Here is a 25,893-nt window from a genome sequence, read left to right as displayed (position 1 = left end):
CCTGGGAACTTCCATGTGCTGCAGATGTGGCCCTAAAAAGAAAAAAAACCCAAAAAACAACAACAAAAAACCCCCCTCATGCGATCAGGAAGGTAAGAAAGGCCCACATCTGCCACAAACGCTGATGACCCGCTCTCTGAGGCAGCCAACTCCCATCTAGTTCCCCTTTTCAGAGTCACACGGATGATTTCAAATATTTTCCTGCCCAGGCCATGCTCTCTCGCTACGGGATGGAAAATAAAAAGTAAAAACAGGACCCGATTTGGTATTTTCAGAGGAAGTCTTTATTGTAACATAAAATACACAATTTTGTGACGGCCCCAAATTGTACACAATGCTCTTTTTTTTTTTTTTTTTTTGGTGGCTACATACTAATCTGCCTCAACACTAAAATATGTATCTGAAATAATTTCACAAAGTTTTAAAAAGAAAAATTATAAAAAGTATGCTTCCATTTTAAGTTATATTCACTCTTGGTCTCCCTCCCATTCCCTGCGAAGCCTGCGCAGACCACACATGGAACATTGCGATGACTTGTGCTGTGTGTCTGGGAGCGAGTGGTCAAGCTTGCCCTCGCCTCTGCTTGCGGTTTGCAGGAACAGGGAGAAGAGAGAAGCTATAACGCAGAGAGCGAGCCCACCTTTCAGCCAAAAGTCTCTGCCGTCTATAGGCCCAGCCTCAGGAAAGCTGGGGGCGGCCCAGCCACTGGACACGCATGGGAACCCCATGCTGGGGCAGCCGCACTCTTGGGCACCCGTTCCCCCACCCCGACGCCAGTGCCAACCATGAAGTGAGAGCTCTGCCCTTGGCACGCCTGGGGCGAGCCCCACTGCTGATCTGATGGGCAAGGGTGTCATTCTGGGTGACGGCAGGTGAGGGCTCTTGGAGTCTGGGAGCAGCCAGGCTTCCTTTCCCCAACACTCCCATCCTCAGGGGGGATGTTAATCAAATCGTGAGTGGGGGGTGGTGGCAAAAGGCGCTTAGCAGCATCCTACATCAATGCTGGTCTCCATTGGAGGGGTCAGCCTGCTCCTCAGAGGCAGAGAAGTTCTACTGCCTGGCATAGAAAAATAAATCAGTGTATGAAACCAAGCCAGGGCAAACAGCAGCTTTTACAAAGTTATCTTCCAATAAATAATTTACGACAGAGGAGTACTTTCCTTTAACATCAAAAACACTGATATATCCAGAAGTTATTTTTGTAAAAAAAATATCTGTTTATTTGCTCACAAGTATAAAAATAAGGTTTTTAGGGCCATTCTCTCCTGGGTGTGGTCAGGCCCTTCTTTTGGAGGGGGTGGCAGGGGTGACCTTACAGGCCTAACCCCAAAGCTCTACCTGCTTCCACCTCTTCCCGACTGCCTGCCGTAGCCCATTCCTTCCTTTTGGTGTCAGGATATGGAAGAAATTGTGGGCAAAATTATGCTGAGGCTTTTTCTTTCTTTTTTTTTTTTTTCATTTTTTGCAGCTTACCAAGCTTCCCAGCAAACCTGCTGGCTGCATTTCCCCAAATGACTGACGCTGACACCCAGCACCCTGTGCCAGGTGGGCGACACGCCTCCTGAGCATGCTGGCCCTGGGTTCAGCCCACATTCCTGCCACTCACTCCCCAAGGCATTGTGCAAACAGTGAAGGGAAAAGAGGTGACATGACCTTCGTGTCAATGGCACCTGACCTGATGCAGGAAGAAAGAATTCTACTATCAAATCAGGGTGAGAAGGGGAAAACAAGTCCCAATTTCGAAACAAAAACACCATTTAACACTTGCAAAAAGCCATTATTGACAAGCCTTTGGAAAGCCTTGCTGGTGGCTCCCCCAGTGCAGAGGAAGGCTGGGCAACCTGGACGGCAGCTCCCAGTAACGAGGCAACACTCTCAGCGCCCGTGAGCCGGGCCAGGCTGGGCGGGCCACCCTGGGCGCAACACAAAGGACACTGTAAGCTTTGGTTCTGTGGCCCTCTTTTCTTTCCTCGGCTTCATCAGATGTGTCTGCACAGGTGTACACACATAGGAACCAAGTGGCAATTCCACGGGTGGGAGGGAGCCGGGGGTGGGGAGCGAGAGAACATTGAGCTGGGCTGTGTTATTTAAAAGGCTACACCCATCAGAAAACCCATCACTTCCCTTCCCCAGTGATTGCTCTCTGTGCCCCTTTATCCATCCCTACCCAGGAAAGTGGCGGTCAGGGAGCGGGAAGGAGGGAGGGCTGGCTTTCTTTGTCAAAAGGCAGTTTCCAGGTTTCAGAAGAAAAGCAGAGACAATCGTGGTTGTGTATCAATGGTGTGGTAGACACAGTGACAAGGACTCACCAGAAAGGAGGTGCCCTCACCTGCCTTTGTCCTCTCTTAGCTGAACAGCCATGTGTCAAAGTTCAGCCACCTCCAAGACACATGGCCACGTTCCAGGGTTTATGGAACTAACTGCCTTTTTGCACAAGGCTGAAACCACCACAGCCTCTGTTTGTGGCCCCAGTGCTGCAGCTACACTCTGGACAGCAAGGGGGGAGAAAGAGCACAACATGCAATCGCGCGCCACACACACACACACACACACACACACACACACTCACACACTCACACTCCCTTCACTGGTGCCACCATGCACAGAAACACTAAAGTCACAACTAGTATTAACACTTCACATTATGAGTATTGTTTCCAAAGAGAAGCGATTCATGGAATTAAAACATCCACAAGTATAACTCCTCTGGCGAGGACGAAGAAGCGGAAGATGGCGACAGGGGGTCACGACTGCGCGTGAGGGATCCACTGACTGTCCATAGGTCGGCCCAAGAGCTCCTCCACACGACGTGCCACATCCATTGTGTCGTCCAGATCAAAGTCCCCATCGTTGTCAAGGACGGGGTCGGGGCTTGGGAGGGAAAGAGGAGAGGTTAAGGGGAAGGGAAAGGTGGCCGGAGGCCTACGAAGAGCAGCAGAGACCACCCCGCACCCCTAGGTGAGCGCCCCTCAGGGGAGAGCACCCCCTCTGAGGTCGGTCGGCCAGGACCCTCCCTCGGCATCATGGGAAAGCAGCACTCCCAAGGGGCACCCTGGGGGCAGAGTCCTTTGCTGGCTGGTTGTACAGAGTGCCTTGGACCAAAACATCCAGCCTCCTGGTCTTGCCACTGGCTGTCCACACACACTGAACCCCCATCTGGTCCTTATACAGAGAGAGAAAAATCTCCATTTCAAGAGAGGGGAGCAGATGACATGAGCCAACTCCAACCTATACCACCAAGAGCCACTGGCCAAATCCATCCCTCCCACCAGGCATGGACCAGAGCCCGGCCGGGGTGGGCTGGGGGTACTCAGACCTCAAGGAGCTCCGGACTCCTTGCCCACCAACCCTCCCGGAGCACAGCTCAGTTCCTCCCACGGAGCCCCAGGAGAACACGACCTACTTCTGTGGGTATATGCTGTAATGAGCCTGGGGGCACACGGCTGGGGAGGGGGCCTGGTCCATGTAGGTGGCATTGCCCCCGGCAGAGTCTGAAGAGGCGCTCACAAACCTGGGGAGGAAGCAGAGCAGAGCCTCAGCGGCCTGGGGCGGGGGCAGGGGGGCAGCTGACTTGGGGAGGGGCTCAGGGCTTCATGACTCTTTCAGGTGCAGAAGGACAGAGTGCCCGCTGAGCCTGGGGTTCCGGCTGCGGGAGCGGGGCCCTGGGTATGGGGCATGGGGGGCGGGGTGGGGGCCCCTGGTGACCACGCCCAGCTCCCTCCCCAGGGCTGGGCCAGGTGTGGGGGGAAGGGAAGAGGAGGGGTGGCAATGGGGGGGAGGAGAGGTGGGGGGAGGCGAGCGGGGGCGGGGTAGGACCAAGGCAGCAGGAGACCAGAGCTGGACCCTGGACACTTACTCAGGGACCACTTGCTTGATCTGTGGCTTCACGTATCCGTCCACTGCTTTAGCTGCCAATGGGGAGAACGGGGATGAGAACCAATGTTCTCACATGAAATGAAAACGCAGTCTCCCCTAAGAACCCCATCTTTTCTGAGGATAAGATACAACTACTTTTTTTTTTTTTTTGCTTTTTAGGGCTGCACCCGCAGCATATGGAAGTTCCCAGGCTAGGGGTCAAATTGGAGCTGCAGCTACCAGCCGACACCACAGCCACAGCAACACCAGATATGAGCCACATCTGTGACCTACACCACAGCTCATGGCAACGATGGATCCTGAACCCACTGAGCGAGGCCAGGGATCGAACCCGCCACCTCATGGTTCCTAGTCGGATTCATTTCTGCTGCGCCACAACGGGAACTCCAACCACCTCATTTTTATCGACGGGTCCGGTATAAGCACATATTTTACTTTATTTATTTATTTATTTTGTCTTTTGTTGTTATTGTTGTTGCTATTTCTTAGGCCGCTCCCGCGGCATATGGAGGCTAGGGGTCTAATCGGAGCTGCAGCCACCGGCCTACGCCAGAGCCACAGCAACGCGGGATCCGAGCCGCGCCTGCAACCTACACCACAGCTCACAGCAACGCCGGATCGTTAACCCACTGAGCAAGGGCAGGGACCGAACCCGCAACCTCCTGGTTCCTAGTCGGATTCGTTAACCACTGCGCCACGACGGGAACTCCGGTATAAGCACATATTTTAATGGATTAGGAAGACCTGGTAGAGGAGAAGCCTCAGTACTGACACTGCAAGTTAAGAGAGCTTCCAAGTTGGCTTGAAGGTGTTAATAAATTCTTCAAACCACAGAAAAGATATACTTCAATACAAATCTAAATCGTTACCTGCATGCTAACTATAAAAAGAAAACCTATCTTAAAAACTTTAAAATGCAGCAGCAGGACAGGGGACAAAACAAGGACCCACAGGAGGGGATGGCAACAGGATAAATTCTCCGTCATCTAAGGAGGCATGCTGTCATCACTGGTACAGCCTTGGGAGAGCCGACTTCCTTATCACTGCAGGTTTCGCGTGCAATGTGTGTCAACTGCCAGGGCTCGTGCGGAAGAATCTAAGCATTAGAGGGGAATTAATGGGCTCGAGGATCCTGGCCATTACTCCAGCTCTGAGTTTCTCCTACTCTTTCAGGAAAGGGAACGCCACTCTCTCAGGCATCTGTATGCTCTTTCCGTGCCCGGGGTCTCTGCACTCGGGGTAATCTGACGGTCACACACCCCAGTGGGTACTGTCTCTGCTGCGTGGCTGCTTAAAACACTGCTGTTGTGTCTCACTCGCCACAGCAACCCCATCGGCACGTGGCGGGCAAGGGGATAAGCCTCAGGAATAAGCCAGAGTTACCTTTGCAAAAGGCTAATGGTTATGGAAACCCAGTTAGATTGGTAGTAGGAATGAGAGTCTGAAGTCGGTGAATGAAATCTTGTTTCCTGGGAGTGTGAGCGTGGGAACAAGTCTAATTGTAACTACATTTGACAAAGAAGAAGATTTCGCTGAAGTCAGAAAGAAGGATGACTCAGCCCAAGAGAGCTCCTTGGCTCACACACTGCCTGTTGTCCTAACCTGCTTTGTCTGGGGCTTCAAACGTCAGGAGTGGCCTTTTCATAAGAGCTTGTGCTTTTTGTGCCTTACGGTCTACAGAGAATTTTACAGAAGGGCAGAAAAGATAAAAAAACAAAGAGATGCTGTAAAAATAGGATTAAAAAATCTAGATCAGCTGTGCTAACGAAAAGAAGCAGTGGTAGGTTTCATACAAAACACCACAGAAATCTAAAAATATTTTGGCTTATTTTCCCGCCAAGAAATATAAGCAGACGGGAAGGCAAAAAAGCCAGATTCTATGAAAGGAAAAAGATGGATAGATTGGGCTATAGGGAAAACACGTCCTTGCACTTCAGGAAAAAACAAAAAACAAAAAAACACCCTAAATGTTAAAGGAACAGTGACACACTGAGAAAAATCTAAAATAAAGGGTTTATTTATTACATAAAAATACTTGCATATTATTAAGAAAAAAGGAACTCAAAAAAAAAAAGCAAGGAAATGAATGCACTTCATGGAAAAAATACAAATGGTCAATAATGTGAAGGTTGGCGTTCCCATTTTGGCTCAGTGGGTTAAGAACCCAACATAGTATCCACGAGGATGCCAGTTCGATCTCTGGACTTGCTCAGTGGGTTAAGGATCCAGCATTGTGTGTGGCTGGCAGCTACAGCTCTGATTTGACCTCTAGCCTGGGAACTTCCATATGCCGCGGGTGCAGCTGCTAAAAAAAAAAAAAAAAAAAAAGTAATGTGAAGGTTAAGACATACAGGCTAGATTGTTTGAGCTCAAACTCTGGTTTGGCCTCTTCCCAGCTGTGAGACCTCTGGCAAAGTATTTCACTTCTCTGTTCCTCCAGGAGATGGTAATAGTACCTACTTGACAGACTTGTTTTGAGGATTAAATGGGACAGTATTTGAAATGTGCTCAGAAGAGTGCCTGGGACGTAAGGAAGCAGTCAACAAGTGTTAGCCGATATTATTACTCTTTTTGTTATTGTTGTCATTATCATTACATGACAAGATGTTTTGACCTTACCTAGAATCAAAGAAAGGAAAATAAGAACTAAGATATAATTTTTATGCCATTCAGACTGGCAAACATGAAACTGGTGAAGAGATTCTGTGACTGGCAGGAGGATGAAGAAGCAACACTCAAACAGATGTCTGTGGGAGTGAAAACAGATTCCACTTTCTGGAGGGCAATTCTGGAAAGATGTGTCAAAATGCTCAAAAATTATACTTTTTTTTTGTCTTTTGTCTTTTGAGGGCCGCACTCGAGGCATATGGAGGTTTTCCAGGCTAGGGGTCTAATTGGAGCTGTAGCTGCTGGTCTACGCCACGGCCCAGCAATGACAGATTCAAGCTGTGTCTGCGACCTACACCACAGCTCACGGCAACACTGGCTCCTTAACCCACTGAACAAGGCCAAGGATTGAACCCGCCACCTCATGGTTCCTAGTCGGATTTGTTTCTGCTGTGCCACAACGGGAACTCCAAAAATTATATACCCTTTGACACAAATTCTACTTTAGGAATTTGTCCTATGGAAATAAACAAGATGCATGCACCAAGTTATTTCAATATTGATCATGACAAAAAACTGTGACTAACTTAAATTTTAAGTATCTTATACAACCAATATAGAATCATAATGGAATTCTATGCAGTTGTTAAAATGATGTTTTAGGATTATAATTACTAAACTGCAACTCTGCCTGTGATTCTTTTTTTTCCCTAGGGCTGCACCCACAGCATATGGAGGTTCTCAGGCTCGGGTCGAATGGGAGCTGTAGTTGCCGGCCTACACCACAGCCACAGCAATGCTGGTTAATCCACTGAGCGAGGCCAGGGGTCAAACCCGCGGCCCTCATGGATACTAGTTGGGTTCATTACCACTGAACCACCTTGGGAACTCCTGCCCGTGATATATTTTAAAGTGAAAACCTAATCACTTCCTGAACATCGTGGATGTGTGGTATGACCCAAACCCCACCCCTAGCCCAACCTGGTCCCTCCCACTGCTCTGCTCTCCTGTCCCACCACTTTCTCCCCTGCTCGCCCAGCTCCAGCCTCCCTCATCCTCGCGAGGTTTCCTAAACAACCCCACGCCCGTCTCAGGGTTCTGCTCTTGTTCTCTCAGCCTAGGATGTTCTCTCTAGATTGGTGTGGCTTTCTTGCCTCTGGCAGGTCGATTCTGACATCGCCTCCCTGGGGAAGCTTTCCCAGCACTCAGTGAAGTGCCACCCTCCTGTCCTCCATTTCTCAATCCCTTCACCTTCTGTACTTTCATAGCATCCACCACTAAACAGAAACACTTATTTGTTTGCTTGTCTACCCTCTTCTCTCTGCTCTTAGACTGTAACTCCCACACAGGAAGTACTTACAAAGCTTCTGGCAACTCTGCAGAACACATACCAAATGACTGGGAGAACACTCAATGAGCTGCATATTTTTTGGCTTTTTTTTTTTTTTTTGGTTGGACCTGTGGAATGTGGACGTTCCCTGGCCAGGGACTGAACTTGAACCATAACAGTGACCACACCGGATCCTTAACCTGCTGTGCCACCAGGGAACTCCTGAACTGCTTATGTTGATGAGAGGAGAGACTGCTGTATGATATCTATTTTCTTTTCTATACTTTTCTGGAAATTTCACAATAAATACGTAATACTTTTATGCTCAGAAAATAAAACTATCTCTGTTTTGAAAAACAAAAATTTTACCTTCCTATTTATTTTTTCTTTTTTTGGCCACCCCTGAGGCATATGGAGTTCCTGGGCCAGGGATCAGATCTGAGCCACAGCTGTGACCTAAGCCACAGCTGCAGCAATGGCAGATCCTTAACCCAGGGGTGCCAGGCCGGGGATCGAACCTGCGTCTTACCACTCCCAAGATGCTGCTGATCCTGTTGTGCCACAGCAGGAACTCCCCTATTTATGTTTGATTTAAGCTTGTATTTAAAACAATCTGTTACCTTCAATTTGATATTTGGGGTTGGTAGCAGATGTGCTTTTTGAGGGATAGAAAAATAGAGCCCAGGTTTTACCTTTGCCCTGGATAATGACCAAATGGTAACAAGTGGTTTTTTTTGTTATTGTTGTTATTGTTAATTGTCAGGTTTTCATGCCAGACAGACAGACACACACACACCTAAAACAAAACCAAAATCACAACAAAACCAAATCAGAATGCGAACATTGTTACCGGTGGCAGGCTCGCATGGAACTGGGGTGTAATATTTGGAGTACACTTCATCCTTTGGCCGATCAGGAAACACGTAGATAAGGTAATTCAGGTCTCCCAAGCGGTCTGCCAGGGACCGGATAGAGAAGTCTCTGGTGGTAAAAGGCATCAGATTCCAAAACATTCTTTCCTCTAGATCAGTAAACAGAATAATCATAGTCTAAATATGGTCTCTGAACAGGAAATCTTAAAACCCAAATATACTACAAATATAGCTCTCCATTAAAACTGTTCCAATAAAAATCTCCATTAAAAAAATAAACATGGGCGTTCCCATCATGGCTCAGTAGAAACGAATCTGACTAGCATTCATGAGGACTCAGATTTGATTCCTGGCCTCACACAGTGGGTTAAGGATCTGGCGTTGCTGGGAACTAGAGTGTAGGTTGCAGATGTGGCTTGGATCCTGCGTTGCTGTGGCTGTGGTGTAGGCTGGCGGATACAGCTCCAATTTGACCCCTAGCCTGGGAACCTCCATATGCCACACCATAAAAAGCAAAAAAAAAAAAAAAAGTCATGGGTAGACTTTCATTACTATAAGCAGGTAATGCATATACCACTTCCCTAGAGATTTAATGATCTCAGGGAGTTTCAAGTTCAAAGAGTATTCTGTCTCTCTCTAGAAGAGATAGCTTGCTGGCTCCAGTCCCTGACTCCCTGTACAAAAGTATGTAAGAGAGAAAGAAAGCATATCCACAGCCAGCAGATATGTGAGAATTATTCAAAACTATTAATATATATATATATATTTTTCTTTTTAAGGCCACATGGCAGTATATAGAAGTTCCCAGACTAGGGGCTGAATGGGAGCTGTAGCTGCTCGCATATACCATAGCCACAGTAACGGGATCCGAGCTGTGTCTGCGATCTATACCACAGCTCAGGGCAATGCTGGATCCTTAACCCACTGAGCAAGGCCAGGGATCGAACCATGTCCTCATGGATACTAGTTGGGTTCGTTAACCACTGAGCCATGATGGGACCACCACTAGTCAGATTCTTAACCTGAGCCACAATGGGAACTCCAATGGCAATATTCTTATAATAGGATAAAGGAATGATTCAAATAGCATATTATTCCACTTTAACAACTCCAAACAACAAAGTAATTCTTTACTGGAGTAAGTTCAAGGTTGAGTGATAAGAAGGCAAATATTTCAAATGAGAAGCAGCTGAGATTTGGGACAGGGCACTGCATTACAGGTGGCCATGTCCCCTTGTACATTTGTGTTTCTCAAAACTAGTAACTGTTTCCCAGAAGATTTTACACAGGCTGCAGCTGTGTCATGGTTATACATTTGTGCTTCCCATAATTAGCACTGGCCCCAAAGAATAATATGTACTCAATAACTTGTTTCTTAAAGTAATTTTGCAACAAAAGCAGCTAACGAGAGCCAAGATATGTCTTAAAAAAGGGAGGGGCACTCACGAGAATCAAACTTCCAAGCAATGGTGATGCCACCAATTTCAGAGTCACTGAACCTCAGCAGGAAAGTCCCGTCGGGCTTGTTAATGAGTAGGTCATGGGCCTGTTGCTTGTTCACGAAACCCAAAATAGCCCTGGATCAGAAATGCCAAAGGAGGAGAAGCAGAGTGGGATGTTTTAATGCCGGAAAGATCATCTTCCTAACTCTACTGCTAACTCAAGAAAGGATTCTCACCCATCGTTCCAATGAGGCTTGAGATGTTTTTTTAACACTTCCATCACACCATCAAACCACTGCCAGAAAGTGTAATTCCGTCCTGGTAAATTCTCCTGGTTGGAGAGACAACAAATGAATACAAATAGGCAGAAGGAACCCTTAGGATATTACCCGTATAGACTTTAACTGGTGAAATTAAAGGGAAAATAACATCTATACTGTCATAATCATAGAAATATACATGCCTGCCTGAGTTTGATCAAGTGGTCCTACAACCAAAAAAAAAAAAAAAAAAAAAACCAGGATAGAGAGGAAAAGACAGAAGAAGGGGGAAATACCACAGAGCAGTTACCAACAGCCCGTGGGTCTCGGCAACAAACACTTGCCCCTGCATCTGGATTGACTTGTTCTTTGCTTTTTTTTGGGGGGGGGGGGGCGGAGCAAAGGAGAAAAGAATAGCTTTATTGCTTTGATAGGCATAAGAGGGTCACAGGAGCCTAAGGCCCTAAAGACTGGGCCCCCTCCTTTACTGTTTTTGATGTGTGGTCTGTGACCCGCAACGGCAGCGTTGCCAGGGAGCCTCTGGGAAACGCAAAATATCAAGCCCCACTTCAGACCTGCTGAAGCTGAGCCTGCGCCTTAACAAGCTGCCCAGGTGATGTGTAAATTTGAACTGGACTAGATCACACTGTGAGGCCACAGAGAACACGCCATCATACAGCTGTTGCAATAATTATCAGCAAAGTGCAGTTATCTGATTCTGCTGGAAGGCATGATTCTGCAACGGAAAAGACAGACTACCAAGGCCTCCTGCTTCCCCTATCGAACCTCCTCTGACTACCAGCAAACCTGTTGGCTAGCTGGTTAACACACAGCCATTTAAAAGAGTTAGACTCAGAGACTATGAGATCTCTGAACTGGGGCACTTAAAACACGGGGGTGGCCATGGATGCAAAGACACAAACGTTCAATTTAAAATCGAAGATGTGACAGGTGGCATCTGAACTGCCTGAGGCTAGAGGAAATGTGGCCTTCATTGGCACCCTCTTTTGAGGGCTGAGGGCCCCATGGGAGTCTGACTTTGCATTACACTCAAGGAGCCTCAGAGAGTCAAGGGGACTGAGCCATGGAGTTCTGAGCATCACCAAAGCTTTACTTCTCGTGAGTTATGTGATCATTTGCTTTGCTGTTTCCTTTACAAAGGAAGAAAATGCATGCAAAGCCCAGTTTGCTTAAATATTTAAGCACAAAATTTTCTACACACACACACACAAAGCATGTGGCTTTCAGAAGCTTCCTATTACCGTGGGCATGGTGTATTAGAGGCATGAGGAACGGGGGCCTGGGGCAGGGATGCTCCCGAGGGGTCTGGCCTGGAGGGGCTGATCTGACTGCAGCAGGCGGGGGCCCTCACCCTGTTGAACTGGGACCAGGACACAGACATGCCGCTGTAGTCCTCCAGGTGGCTGCTGCTGCTGTTGAAGAGCTTCTGTGCCAGGAACACGAGGTTCTCCTTGGTCAGGCCCCGGTTGCTCTGCACCTCGGCCTTGAATTTCATGTTGAGCGCCTCGCACAGCTGCGGCCACAGGACTTTGTCAGGCACCGCAAAAGGCACCCTGCCCTGCGGGGGTGGGGTGAAGGGGAGAGAAGCCAGAACCTTAGGAGAAAACACCTGCAGGATTTATCCCCTCAGCCCGAAAAAGAAAACCACTGAGGAGGGGATGGAGTTGCAAACACTTGTCTGGCTGAGCGTGGGGCTAAACTCAAACCTTCACGGGGTTTGCGGTTCTGGGACATTGAGAAGGTTCCATCTCACTGTCTTCACATGCCACTTGGAAGCTATCAGTGCTGTTCCGTAAAAGAGCTGCTGGACATACCGTCTGATCCCATGTTCTCATAGTCACGGAGACAAAACATGACCAAAGTCTGACTCTGACACTATAAACTCAAAGGGAGTACAAATCCACAAGACTGGTTCTCTAGGTGCAGAGAGAGAATGTGTGTGTTCATATGTGGGTGCGCAACCATCATCCATGCCCTTGACCCCTTCTGCCAAGAACTCCAGCTCAAAGTGAAAGGACTTACTATGGAAGAGTGGAAACTGTGCTCTGACAACTTTACTGCAAAACAGGTTAGAATGTGAATTTTTAATAAATGGCTTTTCATCCCATTCAGCCACGGTACTTCATTTTAATTATTGTAACCTTTTTTTGGAATAGGCAATTTCTCCACATGATATAAAATTTCAAAAGCACAGAAGGGCCTACAGTGAAGTCATTTCCCTTCTCTGTCCATCAGCAATCTAGTTCCTTTCCTAAATCTTGTAATCTAGTTTACTGGGTATACCTCCAAAGATATTCTTTACATGCTGGCAAATATGTATACATTTCCCCTTTTTTAATATATAGAACCCACATCTTGCATCTGTTTTTTTTTTTTTTTTACTTAATATTTTATCTGAGAGGCCTCAGCACATAAAATTTTCTTTCGAGGCTGCTCATTATTCTACACTATGGAGGAATAATAATATATTTAACCTCGCAGGGGGACATCTGCGCACGAGTCTCCAGTCTTTGGCTACTACAAACAATGCTGCAGCCTATTCATGTCACTTGACACATTCGCAAATATATCTGTAGAATTAATTAAAGCAGCATAATGGGGAGGGTGTGAAGAAAAGGGAGCCATCTCCTACACTGTTGGTGGGAAGGTAAAGTGGTGCAGCCACTGCGGACAGTATGGATGTTCCTTAAAAAACTAAAAATAGAGTTGTCATATGATCTCGCAATCCCACTCCTGGGCATACGTCTGTAGAAAACTCTAATTCAAAATGATACATGCGCCCCAATGTTCACAGCAGCACTGTTTACAATAGACAACACATGGAAGCCACCTAAAGGCCCATCAACAAATGAAATGATAATGAAGATGTGGTACGTACATATACCATGGAATATTACTCAGCCGTAAAAAGATAAAGTCATTTGCAGAAACATGGATGGACCTAAAAATTATCACACTAAGTGAAGTAGGTCAGACAGAGAAAGACAAATACTGTATATCATTTTTTAAAATTTCATCTTTTTAGGGCTGCACCTGCAGCATATGGAGGTTCCCAGGCTAGGGGTTGAATCAGAGCTGCAGCTGCCAGCCTACACCACAGCCACAGCAACGCGGGATCTGAGCTACATCTGTGACCTACACTGCAGCTCACAGAACGCCAGATCCTTAACCCACTGAATGAGGCCAGGGATTGAACCCACGTCCTTGTGGATGCTAGTCAGGTTCATTAACCACTGAGTCATGTCAGGAATTCCTGATATCACTTTTACGTGGAATCTAAAACATGATACAAATGAAACTTATTTACAAAACAGAAACGGACTCACAGACATAGAAAACAAACTTACTGTTACCAAAGGGAAAAAAGGGGTGTGGGAGGGGGATAAATTAGGAGTTTGGGATTAAGACAGACACTACTATATGTAAAACAGATAAACAATAAAGTCCAACTGTATAGCACAGGGAACTATATTCGACATCATGTAATTAAACCATAATGGAAAAGAATATATATGCACAGCTGAATTGCTCTGCTGAACACCAGAAACTACTAGAACACTATAAATCAACCATACTTCAAAAAAAAGAAGAAATAAAACAGCATATGATGTACACAAGTCATTAACATAATTGCAAATGTTAAAAGTGCTTATATATTTCGACAAGATACTTTAGGAATGACATGTTGCAAGGAGATGCCAGAGTTACCCGGAGAGTGCAATCTCTGGACAGAGGGTGGGAAGTGAGAGCAGATGTGGCAGTAAGGCTACTCAGGAGGCTTATCAGGACAGATGTGTGCAGATATTTTATTTTTCTTTTTTCCTTGTCTATTGATTTTCAATTATTCATTATTTCCTATACATGTGTGTGTATACACACACATACACATTTCTACATATTTGTTTGTTTGTTTAAACATCAAGTTAGTTAGTCAGTGAATCGACTGTATTCCTGTTCCAATTGACTGTTCATCCCAAATCCTTTCTTGGATCAAGTCTTTGAACTCTTTATGCAGATTTGTGTGTGTGTGTGTCTTTTTAGAGCCGCACCCGAGGCACATGGAAGTTCCCAGGCTAGGAGATCGAATCAGAGCTGTAGCTGCCAGCCTACGCCAAAGCCATGGCCACTCAGGATTGTAAGAGTTGCATCTTCGACCTACACCGCAGCTACAGCAATGCCAGATCCTTAACCCGCTGGGTGAGGCCAGGAATTGAACCTGCATCCTCAGGAAACCAGTTGGGTTCATTACCATTGAGCCACAATGGGAACTCCCTGGGAAGATATCTTTTAAAAGGAGCCTTGAACCCAAGGTTTACACCCAAGCATGGTAGAATTTCTGCTATAAATCTCATCCGAGCAGAAATTTGTTCTCCTCACAGTAGAGCCACATTAGAGAAGGACGTACTTTTACATTCCAGACAACAATATAACCTCTTGCCATGCTTTTGTGGACAAATCTCTATTGGAAATATGCAACACGTGCAACTCTGCCTATTGAAATGCTTTGGGAATCATCAAGCAGGACTCTAGTAATATTCAGACAGCATTTGGTGCGTAAATCCACAGAATCATATTTTTTCCTTTACACAAAGCAACTCATTTTTCATGAGATGTGGGGTGAATCACAGAATCTAAAACTTGGAAAAGATGTTAAATGTCACCCTCATTCACTGGAGGGAAGATGACAGGAAGAAACTTCTAAGCTGAAGTGACCTCCTGAGAGAAACCTGGGAGTCCCAATTCCATATATGGTTTCACTTAAGATTCAAAATAAAACTTACAGGATACTGACTTTGTATATTAGCTAAATTAATCTTGCAAACACCACTCTGGAGCATTACCCTCCCTCCCTGTGTTGCAGACACTTATGGGAAACTTAGGTCAAGTGCATTTCCTGTGGTCGTAGAGCGAGGAAATGGTGGAGCTGGAATTGAAACCCTGGCCTTCCTTCAAGCCCCTGCTTATTCTTTCTCTCTCTCTCTATTTTTTTTTGTTTTTTGTTTTTTGTTTTTTAGGGCTGCACTCACAGCATATGGAAGTCCCCGGACCAGGGGTCAAATCACAGCTGCAGCTGCCAGCCTACACCACAGCCATAGCAATGCAGGATCTGAGCTGTGTCTGCGACCTACACCACAGCTCATGGCAACACCGCCCCGATCCACTGAGCGAGGCCAGGGATCAAACCGTCATCCTCATGGATAACAGTTGGGTTCGTTACCACTGAGCCACAACTGGAACTCCACCCCTGCCCATTCGACTTTCCACACAGTCTCCATTCTGCCTCCTACTAAGGAAAACAGCATATTTTCTATGCTTTTTTTTTTTTCGGGGAGGGGGTCGGATAAGGAGATCAAAAGAGATTCATGACACTGGTATCGAGATCTTGAGACCTGTGGGCCCGAGGAATCCACTCACAGGCTCTGCGAAAGCATTGTCCCAGAGGACGGTGGCCGTCGCGTTGTTGTCCTGGCTGCCGTGAACAATCACCACCACTGGGAGGGACAGGGTCTAAAAAAGACACAAGAGCAGGGCTGAGTGGTCACAGCCACACAGTCTGCCCTCCTCTCCTGTTTTTTCTATCACAACGCGTTCATTCTCCAAGTTTCAGGAAATGTCATCCTCGAATACACAATAGGAATGGCTCCAGGAATGAGAAGACTTTTCACACTGGCACAGTTTTCGAAATTTTAGATATTTTAAAAGAGATATTTCTGGGTGACATTTAGAGATTTAGGTATTTCTTAGATATTTCGGAAGGATTCAGTAAGTTTCTCAAAGAACAAGAGAGAAAAGAGAAAGAGTAGGGAGACATTTCCGGGAAAAAACAGCATGTAACAAATGTCTAAAACTTACCACAATTGGACTCAAATCCATCCTGAGTGGTTTCTCTTTGTTCAATTTTGCTTTTCTCTCTCTTTCTTTTCTTCTTCTTTTTTTTTTTTTGTCTTTTTGTCTTTTCTAGGGCCGCACCCGCAGCATATGGAGGTTCCCAGGCTAGGGGTCTCATTGGAGCTGTAGCCGCCAGCCTACGCCAGAGCCACAGCAACACAGATCTGAGCCGTGTCTGCAACCTATACCACAGCTCATGGCAACACCGGATCCTCAACCCACTGAGCAAGGCTAGGGATCGAACCCTTGTCCTCACGGTTCCTAGTCAGATTTGCTAACCATTGAGCCATGACAGGAAGCTATTTCATTTCATTATCATTTCCTTATGTCTTAAGAGAATCTAAGAGACAGAGTCCTAAAGATGAGGCCTCCTCACTTTCTGTTTATCAATAATCAAAGAAGATACTATGTGATCAAAACAATTCTTCTGGGATATAAAGTACACACACACACACACACCTTGACTTGAAAAACCAGCTCATTTCCACCAACACTGAACTGTGATTCAAATAAGATTGTAAATTTTTCTTCTGTCACTGACTCTGCTCCACGACGGTCAGACCTCTTAATTCGTTTCAGCGACTGCAAAGGAGAATAATAAGATGATGAAGCCCTCAAACAACGAGAGAAAGTTCATTCCTCCTCTGCTCCCATCCTCACCATGTTCCGGAAGTGGGCGCTGAGGGTGCCGGTGGCCTGGTGATACTCCATCACACAGCAGTTGTTCAAGATCTCGCCGCTGTAATCACTGCAAAGCAGAGAGACTCAACTCTACATCCATAAAGGGTCTCAGCACACTCGAGGTAAAAAATATATTTAGGGTGGGAGGATAGGGAAGGTTATTAAAAACTTTTGTCATTTAAGAGGAAATGCAATACATAAAATACATTTTCTTATAAAATACTTAAATAACTATGCAGGAGTTCCCGCCATGGTGCAGTGGAAACGAATCTGCCTAGGAACCATGAGGTTGCAGGTTTGATCCCTGGCCTTGCCTAGTAGGTTAACCATCTGGTATTGCCGTGAGCTGTGGTGTAGGTTGCAGATGCAGCTTGGATCCCATGTTGCTATGGCTCTGGTGTAGGTTGGAGGCAACAGCTCCGATTAGACCCCTAGCCTGGGAACTTCCATATGCCACGGGTGTGGCCATAAAAAAACAAAACAAAACAAAAAGAACACAAGAAGTTTTCTTAGACATATCTCTACTAAATGAAAGAAAATAATAATTTCTTCACAGAAGAACCCCCCTGATTCTTTCCCTGAGAGCAGGAAGAGGCCAGCGGGCTAAAGGGGCTGCTACGTAGGAATGGCCCATCTAGAAACGTCCTGGGCGGGGGGGGGGGGGATCACCTTCCTTTCATGGGGAGAACCCGGGTGGGGTCGGGGCGTACTTGCGGGTGCTCTCGTTCTTGAGCAGCGACTTGGCCTGCTGCTCACTGATGATGGTGGCCTTCACCTGCGGGGGGTTCATGTGCACGTTCAGCTTCCCGCCCACCAGCAGGCGCACGGTGGCCGCGAACTTGGTCTGCGTCTTCAGGACCTGAGGGGGCTGCTTCTCGATGATGAATGTGCTGCGGGGACACAGGGGACCAGGTGCGGCCTCAGGGGACAGTGCTCCGGTCCCTCCCTCTGGGTGGGCAGGTCCGGGCATCCACGGGGCTCAGCAGGGGAAGGAAGGGCACGAGGCACGGCCTCCGTGTGCCTCACGGGAGGGGAGGCAGGGAAAGGGGGTCAGCAGCTGGGAGGGGCTGCAGCGGACGAGGGCGGCCCCGCTAGTGTCCACGAGAGGCACTGGGCAAGGTCACCAGCCAGAGGCCACAGCCACAGGGGACGGAGGGGGTCTGGATGGGGCCGCAGAGACCCGGCTGCCCCCCCCCGGCCAGGCCAACCAGAGGCGGGGGCGGGGGTGGGGGCGGGCCTGGGCAGAGCCGGCAGGGAGCAGGCACCTGGTCACCAGGGCTGAGATGATGTCTGTGATGGTGGCGTTGACCTCAGCCAGCATCTCCTCCACGGGGCCGGGGATGGGCAGCTGCTGGCAGAGGTGCTCAGCTCTGCGGATCTGCTGCCGGTTCTGCCAGATGATCTCCGCCAACTTCTCACACCTGCACAGGAGCCCCGAGGCCAACAGGAGGGACCATGGCTTCGCCCGCATCCTCCCCAGGCCAGAAGCTGGAAGGCTCCCAGGCTGGGGAGAAGCCCAGGCCCAGCTCCACCCCCAGCAAGGCTCGGGGCCTCTGCCACCTCCCCGGTCCACTGAGCAGAGCGGAGCCGCCCTGCTTTCCAGAAACACACAGAAGGGGTGACCCTGGCTTGGGTCCAACCAGCCTGAGCATCCCTCTGCACCCCCCGCTCTGCCCCACTCCCCACCCAGGGACTCCCTCCCTGGGGGAGGTGGCACAGGACAGGGCACCACAGTCTCTATCAGGATCCAGAACCCCTGGTGACAGAGCACCTGCCCCAGGACAGAGGGAGCAGAGGAGCAGCCGGCGGCAGCACTCTGAGCCCCTGCCCGCCTCCCGCACCCCCATTACCAGGACTGCAGCACGTCCAGGCTGCCCTCGGGGGGCCCTCCGTTCCCCGCCAGCTGCTGCCGCCGCTTCCACTGGATCAGCTCGTCATCCAGAATGATGGTCTGCTGCTTCCGCAGCAGCTGCAGGGTCTTCTGGTGCTTCTCGGCCAGCTCCTGAGGGGCGGCGGGGACAGCAGGCCCTTCTGGGCTCCCAGAGGACAACCCAGCAGGGCCCCTGCCCCCAACCTGACCTGCTCTGCCTCAGGGCAGCGGGACGTGGGGCAAAAGAAAGGAGGCCTTGGACTCCTGCCCTGCTGGCCCTGCTCCCTCCCTCTCTTGGGGCCCTGGGGCAGCTCCCGAGGGCCCCACCGCGCCTGGGAGGGGACGGGCCCAGATCCCACTCACCACGCGGTACTGCTGCAGGGTCTGGGCCTCGCGCTGCAGCCAGGCCTCCAGGGTCACCTGCTTCTGCTGGAGGGCCGTCTCCCGGCTCAGACGCTCCTGGGGGTTCAGCTGGGCCAGCTGGGCAAACTGAGCTAGAGGAGGGGACAGGACACCCACGACCCTCGTCTCCCAGGGTCCAGCAGGAAGCCCGGCAGAACTACACTCGCCTCTTCTTCGAAGGGGAGGCGAGACCCCCAGACAGACCCATCTCACCTCTGGCAGGTTCTTCAGCCAAGGGCGCCCAGGGGTGAGCTCCGTTCCCGGCCCCCCAACTTGGCTCCCCTCCGGGGAGCGGGGAGACGCAAGCCTGGGGGCTGCCTGTGGCCTCCCCTCCCACCCAGCCTCCCCACCCCACACGGGGTCCGGCTGGGAGCCGCCTGCCTGGTCCGAGGTGTGCCCTTGTCATTTGCCAGCTCAGGCACATCACCTCACTCTGCTCTGCCTCAGCCTCCCCACGGGCAAAACGGGAGAATCCCGGCCCCCGCCTCAGTGGCTGCTGTGAGATTAAATACGTGACGGTGCCGAAAGTGCTCGAGAGGCTGCCTGGCACTGAAAGCTCTAGAGAGAGTCATCCTTATGGTTAATGGGTACAGGACAGGATTAAAGGGTGACGGAGCCGAGCAGCTCTCAGCCCCAACCGCCCAGTGTCGTCAGCAAGGCCCCGCTCCGCTGGCTTAGTCCTATCTCCAAAGTCTGTTATGAACCACTGACGACAGCGAAGTGGAAAGGAGAACCAAGGGACACCTGCGTGTCCACAAGCCGGCTGAAGAAATCCAGCAGTTCCACGGCTAAAGCCCCTGCACATCCTCTCCTGCCTGCAAACCCTCTCTCCCTCCGCAGGTAACCACGACCCTGGATGCCGGGGTTCCCACCCCCACCATGCGCCTTTCAGAACACCCCAGGGTCCTTGCTGGGGCTGAGTCATGAAGACTTAGCATTAGCACGTCTTGGTCAAGTTCCTGGCAGCCCTCTGAGGGCCGTGGCACACTGACCTAGGCCCAGCCCCGTGGACACACAAGCTGGGACAGACTAAAACACCTCTAGACAGCCGGGAAAGCCCAGAACCAGAAGAGACTTTAGAAACACGGTTCCAATATGACTGCAGGGGACTGAGCAGGCAAGGAACGTGTAGCAGAACCATCCGAGCCACCGCCTCGGAATCCTGCCACCCACAGGGAGGTGGAGGCCATCCCAACAGTGGGGCCCAGCCTCCCTATGCGAGCGACCCACTTAGGTCTCCGCTGGCAGTTTGCAGAAGCTTCTGGGAAGGAGGCCAGGAGACGTGAGACATTTGACTGCTCCACTGGAGGGAGCTGAGACTTCCCGGGCACAAACAGATCAATAGTCTGTGTTTCTGATGGGCGCACTTCACACGTGAGCCTGAAGGGACATGGCACGATGGGGACAGACCCAAACCAGAACCCCAAATCCAAACCTAAACTCACAAATCGGAAACAGAAAACCCAAGAAAAAGACCATCAACACTGTCAACCAGTCCATGGCCTCGGGCTGAAATCTCCTGTTCCCTAAATCAGGAAGAGGGCCTTGCTTGGTCTCAGGTCAGTCTGGGGATGGATTCAGATGTGAGGAAGACATGCTAGAATCATCCCCCCAACATTTGCTCAACACCTGCTATGATTCATGGTCTCTAGTCTCTGGGTACAAAGATAAGAGACAGACAGTCCTTTCTCAATGAATTTATATCCTAGGGGGGAAGACAGAGTTAATTAATTATATTAATATAGTGGTTTTTTTTTTTTTTTTTTTTTAGGGCTGCATACATGGCAATACGGAGGTTCCCAGTCTAGGGATCTACTGGGAGCTGTGCACCACAGCCGCAGCAACGCCAGATCCAAGCTGTGTCTGCCACCTACATCACAGGTCGTGGCAATGCCGTATCCTTAACTCACTGAGCAAAGACACACTGCGTCCTCATGGATACTAGTCAGATTCGTTTCTGCTGGGCCACGAGGGGAACTCCAATAATATCAATATAGTTCTAAAATTGAGCCCACAGCCATGGTATCAGGTATCAGAGGAGAACATGGTGTGTGCCTGCATGGGTTGGTTGAGCACAAGCTTCTCTATAGTTTTGAACCGGGCATGGAGGCAGGGAGAGGAAACTACAGGTCTGTCTCATTTTATTGTGCTTCAATGTATTGTACTTCGTGGATTCTGCATTTTTTACAAATTGAAAGTTTATAGCAATCCCGCGTTGAGCAAGCCCATCTGTGCCATTTTTCCAACAGCCTTTGCTCATTTCTTGTTTTTCATGTCACATTTTGGTAATTCTCACGATATTTCAAAAATTTTCATTATTGTTACATTTGTTATGATGATCTATTATCAGTGATCTCTGATGTTACTACTACAATTCTCCAAAGGCTCAGATGATGGTTGGCATTTTTTAGCATGAAATATTTTAAAATTACGGTACGTAAATGGTTTTTTAGACATAATGCTATTGCACACTTAATAGACTATAATATAGTATAAATATAACTTTTATATGCACTAGAAAAGCAAAAAATTTGTGTGACTTCCTTTATGCCAATATTGCAGTGGTCTGGAACCAAACTACAGGTATCTGCCAGGAACGCCGATATTAAAGTCACACTACCAAACTCTACAAGGTCAACAGGGGGCGCTGATGGGACTCACATCCTCCAGACTGATACCCAAATACCACCAGGAAGGGGCGTCTTTGTCTTAAGGCTAACTGAGATGCACTAGTTGCTCTGCCTCAGGACTGCCTCTGAATAACCACAGAGAACAACATCAAAAGGTTGTAAAACACAGCCCCCTGGCCCTACTACTGTCCCTGCTTAAAAAGTTTAACATTTCAATAACGTCAGCATTTATTAAATGTCCACCATATACAAGGTACTGTCTGATACTGTTTGCTTCGTCTATGTGCTCCTTCCCACAACAAGAAATATCTTCCCTTGCAGACCAGGAGCTCCCTAGACCCGGGGAGCCCCAGTGAGACCCCAGGCGCTCCAGGGGCCAGCGCCTGTCTTCTCCCCTTCCAAAGCCTCAGCCTCCTGCGCTGTCTTCCATGCAAATCATTCTCTGCCACCCCAGAGAGAGGAAAGTGCCTCTGAATGGAGAACTGGGTCTCTTCTAATCTGATCAGCTCTTTGTAGTCCTCACTCCCATCCTCCAGACACCTACTGCCTCTGACGCCAGCCTCACCCTGGATCCTCAGGCTCTCTTGATACTGGATGATGAAGTACTCTTGAGTCTGCTGCAGCTTCTTCAACTCATTCTCCGTGTCCTGCGTGACCAGTCGCAGCTCCTCAAAGGTCTGGTTGATCTGAAGGTGTTTCTGGGACATGGCATCAGCGAGACTTCCAGCTGGAGAAGTGCCCTGGAGACAGATCAGGAGGAGAGTGCAGGCAGTAGTGAGCTGGGCAGGAGGATGGGAGAAAGCCTTAGGCCTCAGTCCCGAGGAAATGCTGATGCTCGCACCCACAACTGGGCTGAGACACCAAGAGCTGCATTTTAAGTCAGAGAATTGCAAATGTTACTTGCAATCAGAGTTGGGGCTGATTGGGGAAAAGAGGAGCTACAGGTGACCTGGCAGACTACAGCATCTTCATAAAGCATCTTCTACTGCAGTTGTGGCCTCTACTAGAGAACCCCATCTCTGGGTCCATCTGAATTCTCTCTGGAGACACTAGAACTCAACGTGTCCCAGGAGTTCCCTGGGTTTTCCTACTAATGATGATGGACCCTCATTTCAGTCATTCGCTGACCCAATGCCACGACAGTGCTGGGTGCTAGGGACATGGGAGGGGACAAGGCTATAGGAACACACATCATCTGTGTCCTCCCTCAAGACCTTCTTGTGACTTAGGGAAGAGGGTGAGCCTCTCCCAGGGGGAGATCCCACATGAATTTAAAGGGGCGGCACCAACAAGGGCTGTGTGGAACCAGCCACTGAACTGCCCTGGTCTGATCTATTCCTTCAACAGCTGGTTGAGACAGGGATGAGCAGAGTCTGTTCCTAGGTAATCTCACCTGACTATAAGCATGCCTCTCCTCAAATATTATTCAGTTGGGGTTAAATTATTTTGCACTTGTTCACATTGTTCGTTGGTTTGCTTTGGCCGTGCCCGCAGCACGCAGAAATTCCCAAGACAGAGATTTGAACCTGTGCCACAGCAGTGACAATGCCAGATTCTTTAACCACTAGGCCACCAGGGAACTCCTTGGTCACACTGTTTTGCCATCGCGATCTTGTCAAGGTTTTCAATCAGTTAAGACAGGAGAGCAGTCTTCTATTTCCTTTGTGCCCCTTAGGACAACATTCTGTTTATAGAGAGACCAGCGGAGACACACTGACAACTTTTTTTTTTTTTTTTTTGCTTTATAGGGCCACACTCATGGCATGTGGAGGTTCTCAGGCTAGGGGTCAAATCAGAGCTGCAGCCACTGGCCTACACCACAGCTGCAGCAAAGGAGGATCTGAGCCATGTCTGCGACCTACACCACAGCTCACCGCAACACCAGATCCTTAACCCATGGAGCAAGGCCAGGGATCAAACCCTATTTCTCATGGATTCTAGTTGGATTCGTTTGCCCTGCGCCACAAGAGAAACTCCCCACACTGACATCCTGACAGAGTTGGGTCCAGAAAGAGCTGGAGAAGAAAGGACATCCTAACTCCTCTCCCCAAGCCCACGGGACACTCACATTGTTGGCTTCTCGGACCAGCCTCTGTTCGTTGTACAGAATATGGCGGATGCAGCGGACCAGCTCCATGGGGCAGCGGTCATACGTGTTCTGAAAGAATCCGAGAGCAGACATCACTTTGCTCCACTCCATGCTATGGTGTTGAACCTTACCTCAGAGCAGGGGCCCAGATCTTACAATGGAAGAGGCTCCTGGAGACACGATGGTATGATCATGAGAAAAGCTGCTCCCCCAGTGCCAGTGGGGACAAGTAAAGCATACTGTAGGAAACCCAATTATGGGAAGAAGGGAAACTCATTTTATTTCATGCATCTTAGTTTGCTTAAAGTACGGGGCCATGCTTGGAAACAGGATAAATAAATTTCAAAAAGGTCATATTAGAAGAGAAACTCGACACACCTTGACTGGAAAATCAAAATTACTACCACCAATGAGGGTAAGATGGACACTGTATGCCTCTGGATGTGATACCCTGAGAAGGACACAACATTCCTTTTCAGAATTCTGAGCAGGGATGTGTAACCTGAATCTGATCATGAGAAAACTTCACACAAACTCAAAATAAAGTACATTTTTATCTTTAAAAACAGAGGAGCTCTGAGTTCCTGCTGTGGCACAGTGGGTTAAGAATCCAACTGTGGAGTTCCCGTCGTGGCGCAGTGGTTAACGAATCCGACTAGGAACCATGAGGTTGTGGGTTCGGTCCCTGCCCTTGCTCAGTGGGTTAAGGATCCGGCGTTGCAGTGAGCTGTGGTGTAGGTCGCAGGCGAGGCTTGGATCCCGCGTTGCTGTGGCTCTGGAGTAGGCTGGCAGCTACAGCTCCGATTCGACCCCTAGCCTGGGAACCTCCATATGCCGCAGGAGCGGCCCAAGAAATAGCAACAACAACAACAACAACAAAAGACAAAAAGACAAAAAAAAAAAAAAGAATCCAACTGCAGCAGCCAATTCCCGGTCTGGCACAGTGGGTTAAAGGATCCAGCATTGCCACAGTAGCAGCATAGGTGGCAGCTGTGGTTTGGATTCTGTCCCTGGCCTGGGAACTTCCATATGCTGTGCATGCGGCCACTTAAAAAAAAATAGAGGAGCTGAATTATTTTAAAATGTCAGTGTAACAACCCAACAGCAAAAAAGCCAATCAATCAATGGAAAAATGGGCAAAAGACCTGAATAGACATTTCTCCAAAGAAGATATACAGATGGCCAACAAACACATGAAAAAATGCTCAACATCGCTGATTATAAGAGAAATGCAAATCAAAACTACCATGAGATATCACCTCACACCAGTCAGAATGGCCATCATTAATAAATCCACAAATAACAAGTGCTGGAGGGGCTGTGGAGAAAAGGGAACCCTCCTACACTGTTGGTGGGAATGGAAACTGGTACAGCCACTATGGAGAACAGTTTGGAGATACCTTAGAAATCTATACATAGAACTTCCATATGACCCCGCAATCCCACTCTTGGGCATCTATCCGGACAAAACTCTACTTAAAAGAGACACGTGCACCCGCATGTTCATTGCAGCACTATTCACAATAGCCAAGACATGGAAACAACCCAAATGTCCATCAACAGATGATTGGATTTGGAAGATGTGGTATATATACACAATGGAATACTACTCAGCCATAAAAAAGAATGACATAATGCCATTTGCAGCAACATGGATGGAGCTAGAGAATCTCATACTGAGTGAAATGAGCCAGAAAGACAAAGACAAATACCATATGATATCACTTATAACTGGAATCTAATATCCAGCACAAATGAACATCTCCTTAGAAAAGAAAATCATGGACTTGGAGAAGAGACTTGTGGCTGCCTGATGAGAGGGGAAGGGAGTGGGAGGGATCGGGAGCTTGGGCTTATCAGACACAACTTAGAATAGATTTACAAGGAGATGCTGCTGAATAGCATTGAGAACTTTGTCTAGATA

At 48.5% G+C, this 25,893-nt stretch overlaps 1 protein-coding gene across 4 annotated transcripts in view; it reads right to left on the bottom strand.

Moving 5' to 3' along the window:
• Positions 1–2,629: 2,629 nt before the first annotated feature.
• The window catches only part of LOC125115138 (signal transducer and activator of transcription 5B), a 65,043-nt gene continuing 41,779 nt past the window's right edge, over positions 2,630–25,893 (bottom strand). For 3 of the 4 annotated variants that reach the window (XM_047758960.1, XM_047758963.1, XM_047758962.1), the window contains 16 exons: positions 23,949–24,038; positions 22,446–22,620; positions 19,212–19,342; positions 18,829–18,980; positions 18,244–18,399; positions 17,689–17,868; positions 16,958–17,045; positions 16,757–16,879; positions 15,824–15,916; positions 11,760–11,966; positions 10,364–10,458; positions 10,132–10,262; positions 8,664–8,834; positions 3,857–3,908; positions 3,404–3,511; positions 2,630–2,871 (listed from right to left, as the gene is read on the bottom strand). In XM_047758960.1, coding sequence (XP_047614916.1) covers positions 2,745–2,871; positions 3,404–3,511; positions 3,857–3,908; positions 8,664–8,834; positions 10,132–10,262; positions 10,364–10,458; positions 11,760–11,966; positions 15,824–15,916; positions 16,757–16,879; positions 16,958–17,045; positions 17,689–17,868; positions 18,244–18,399; positions 18,829–18,980; positions 19,212–19,342; positions 22,446–22,620; positions 23,949–24,038 — 2,079 coding nt within the window. In that variant the 3' untranslated portion in view covers positions 2,630–2,744. Of the gene's footprint in view, positions 2,872–3,403; positions 3,512–3,856; positions 3,909–8,655; positions 8,835–10,131; positions 10,263–10,363; positions 10,459–11,759; positions 11,967–15,823; positions 15,917–16,756; positions 16,880–16,957; positions 17,046–17,688; positions 17,869–18,243; positions 18,400–18,828; positions 18,981–19,211; positions 19,343–22,445; positions 22,621–23,948; positions 24,039–25,893 lie in introns of those variants that run through there. The other variant, XM_047758961.1, reaches the window with a different exon arrangement.

This window comes from Phacochoerus africanus, chromosome 14 (genome assembly GCF_016906955.1).
Source record: "Phacochoerus africanus isolate WHEZ1 chromosome 14, ROS_Pafr_v1, whole genome shotgun sequence".
NCBI lineage: Eukaryota > Metazoa > Chordata > Mammalia > Artiodactyla > Suidae > Phacochoerus > Phacochoerus africanus.
The sequence above is the reverse complement of the archived record's forward strand: the minus strand, read 5'-3'. Positions and strand labels throughout refer to the sequence as shown.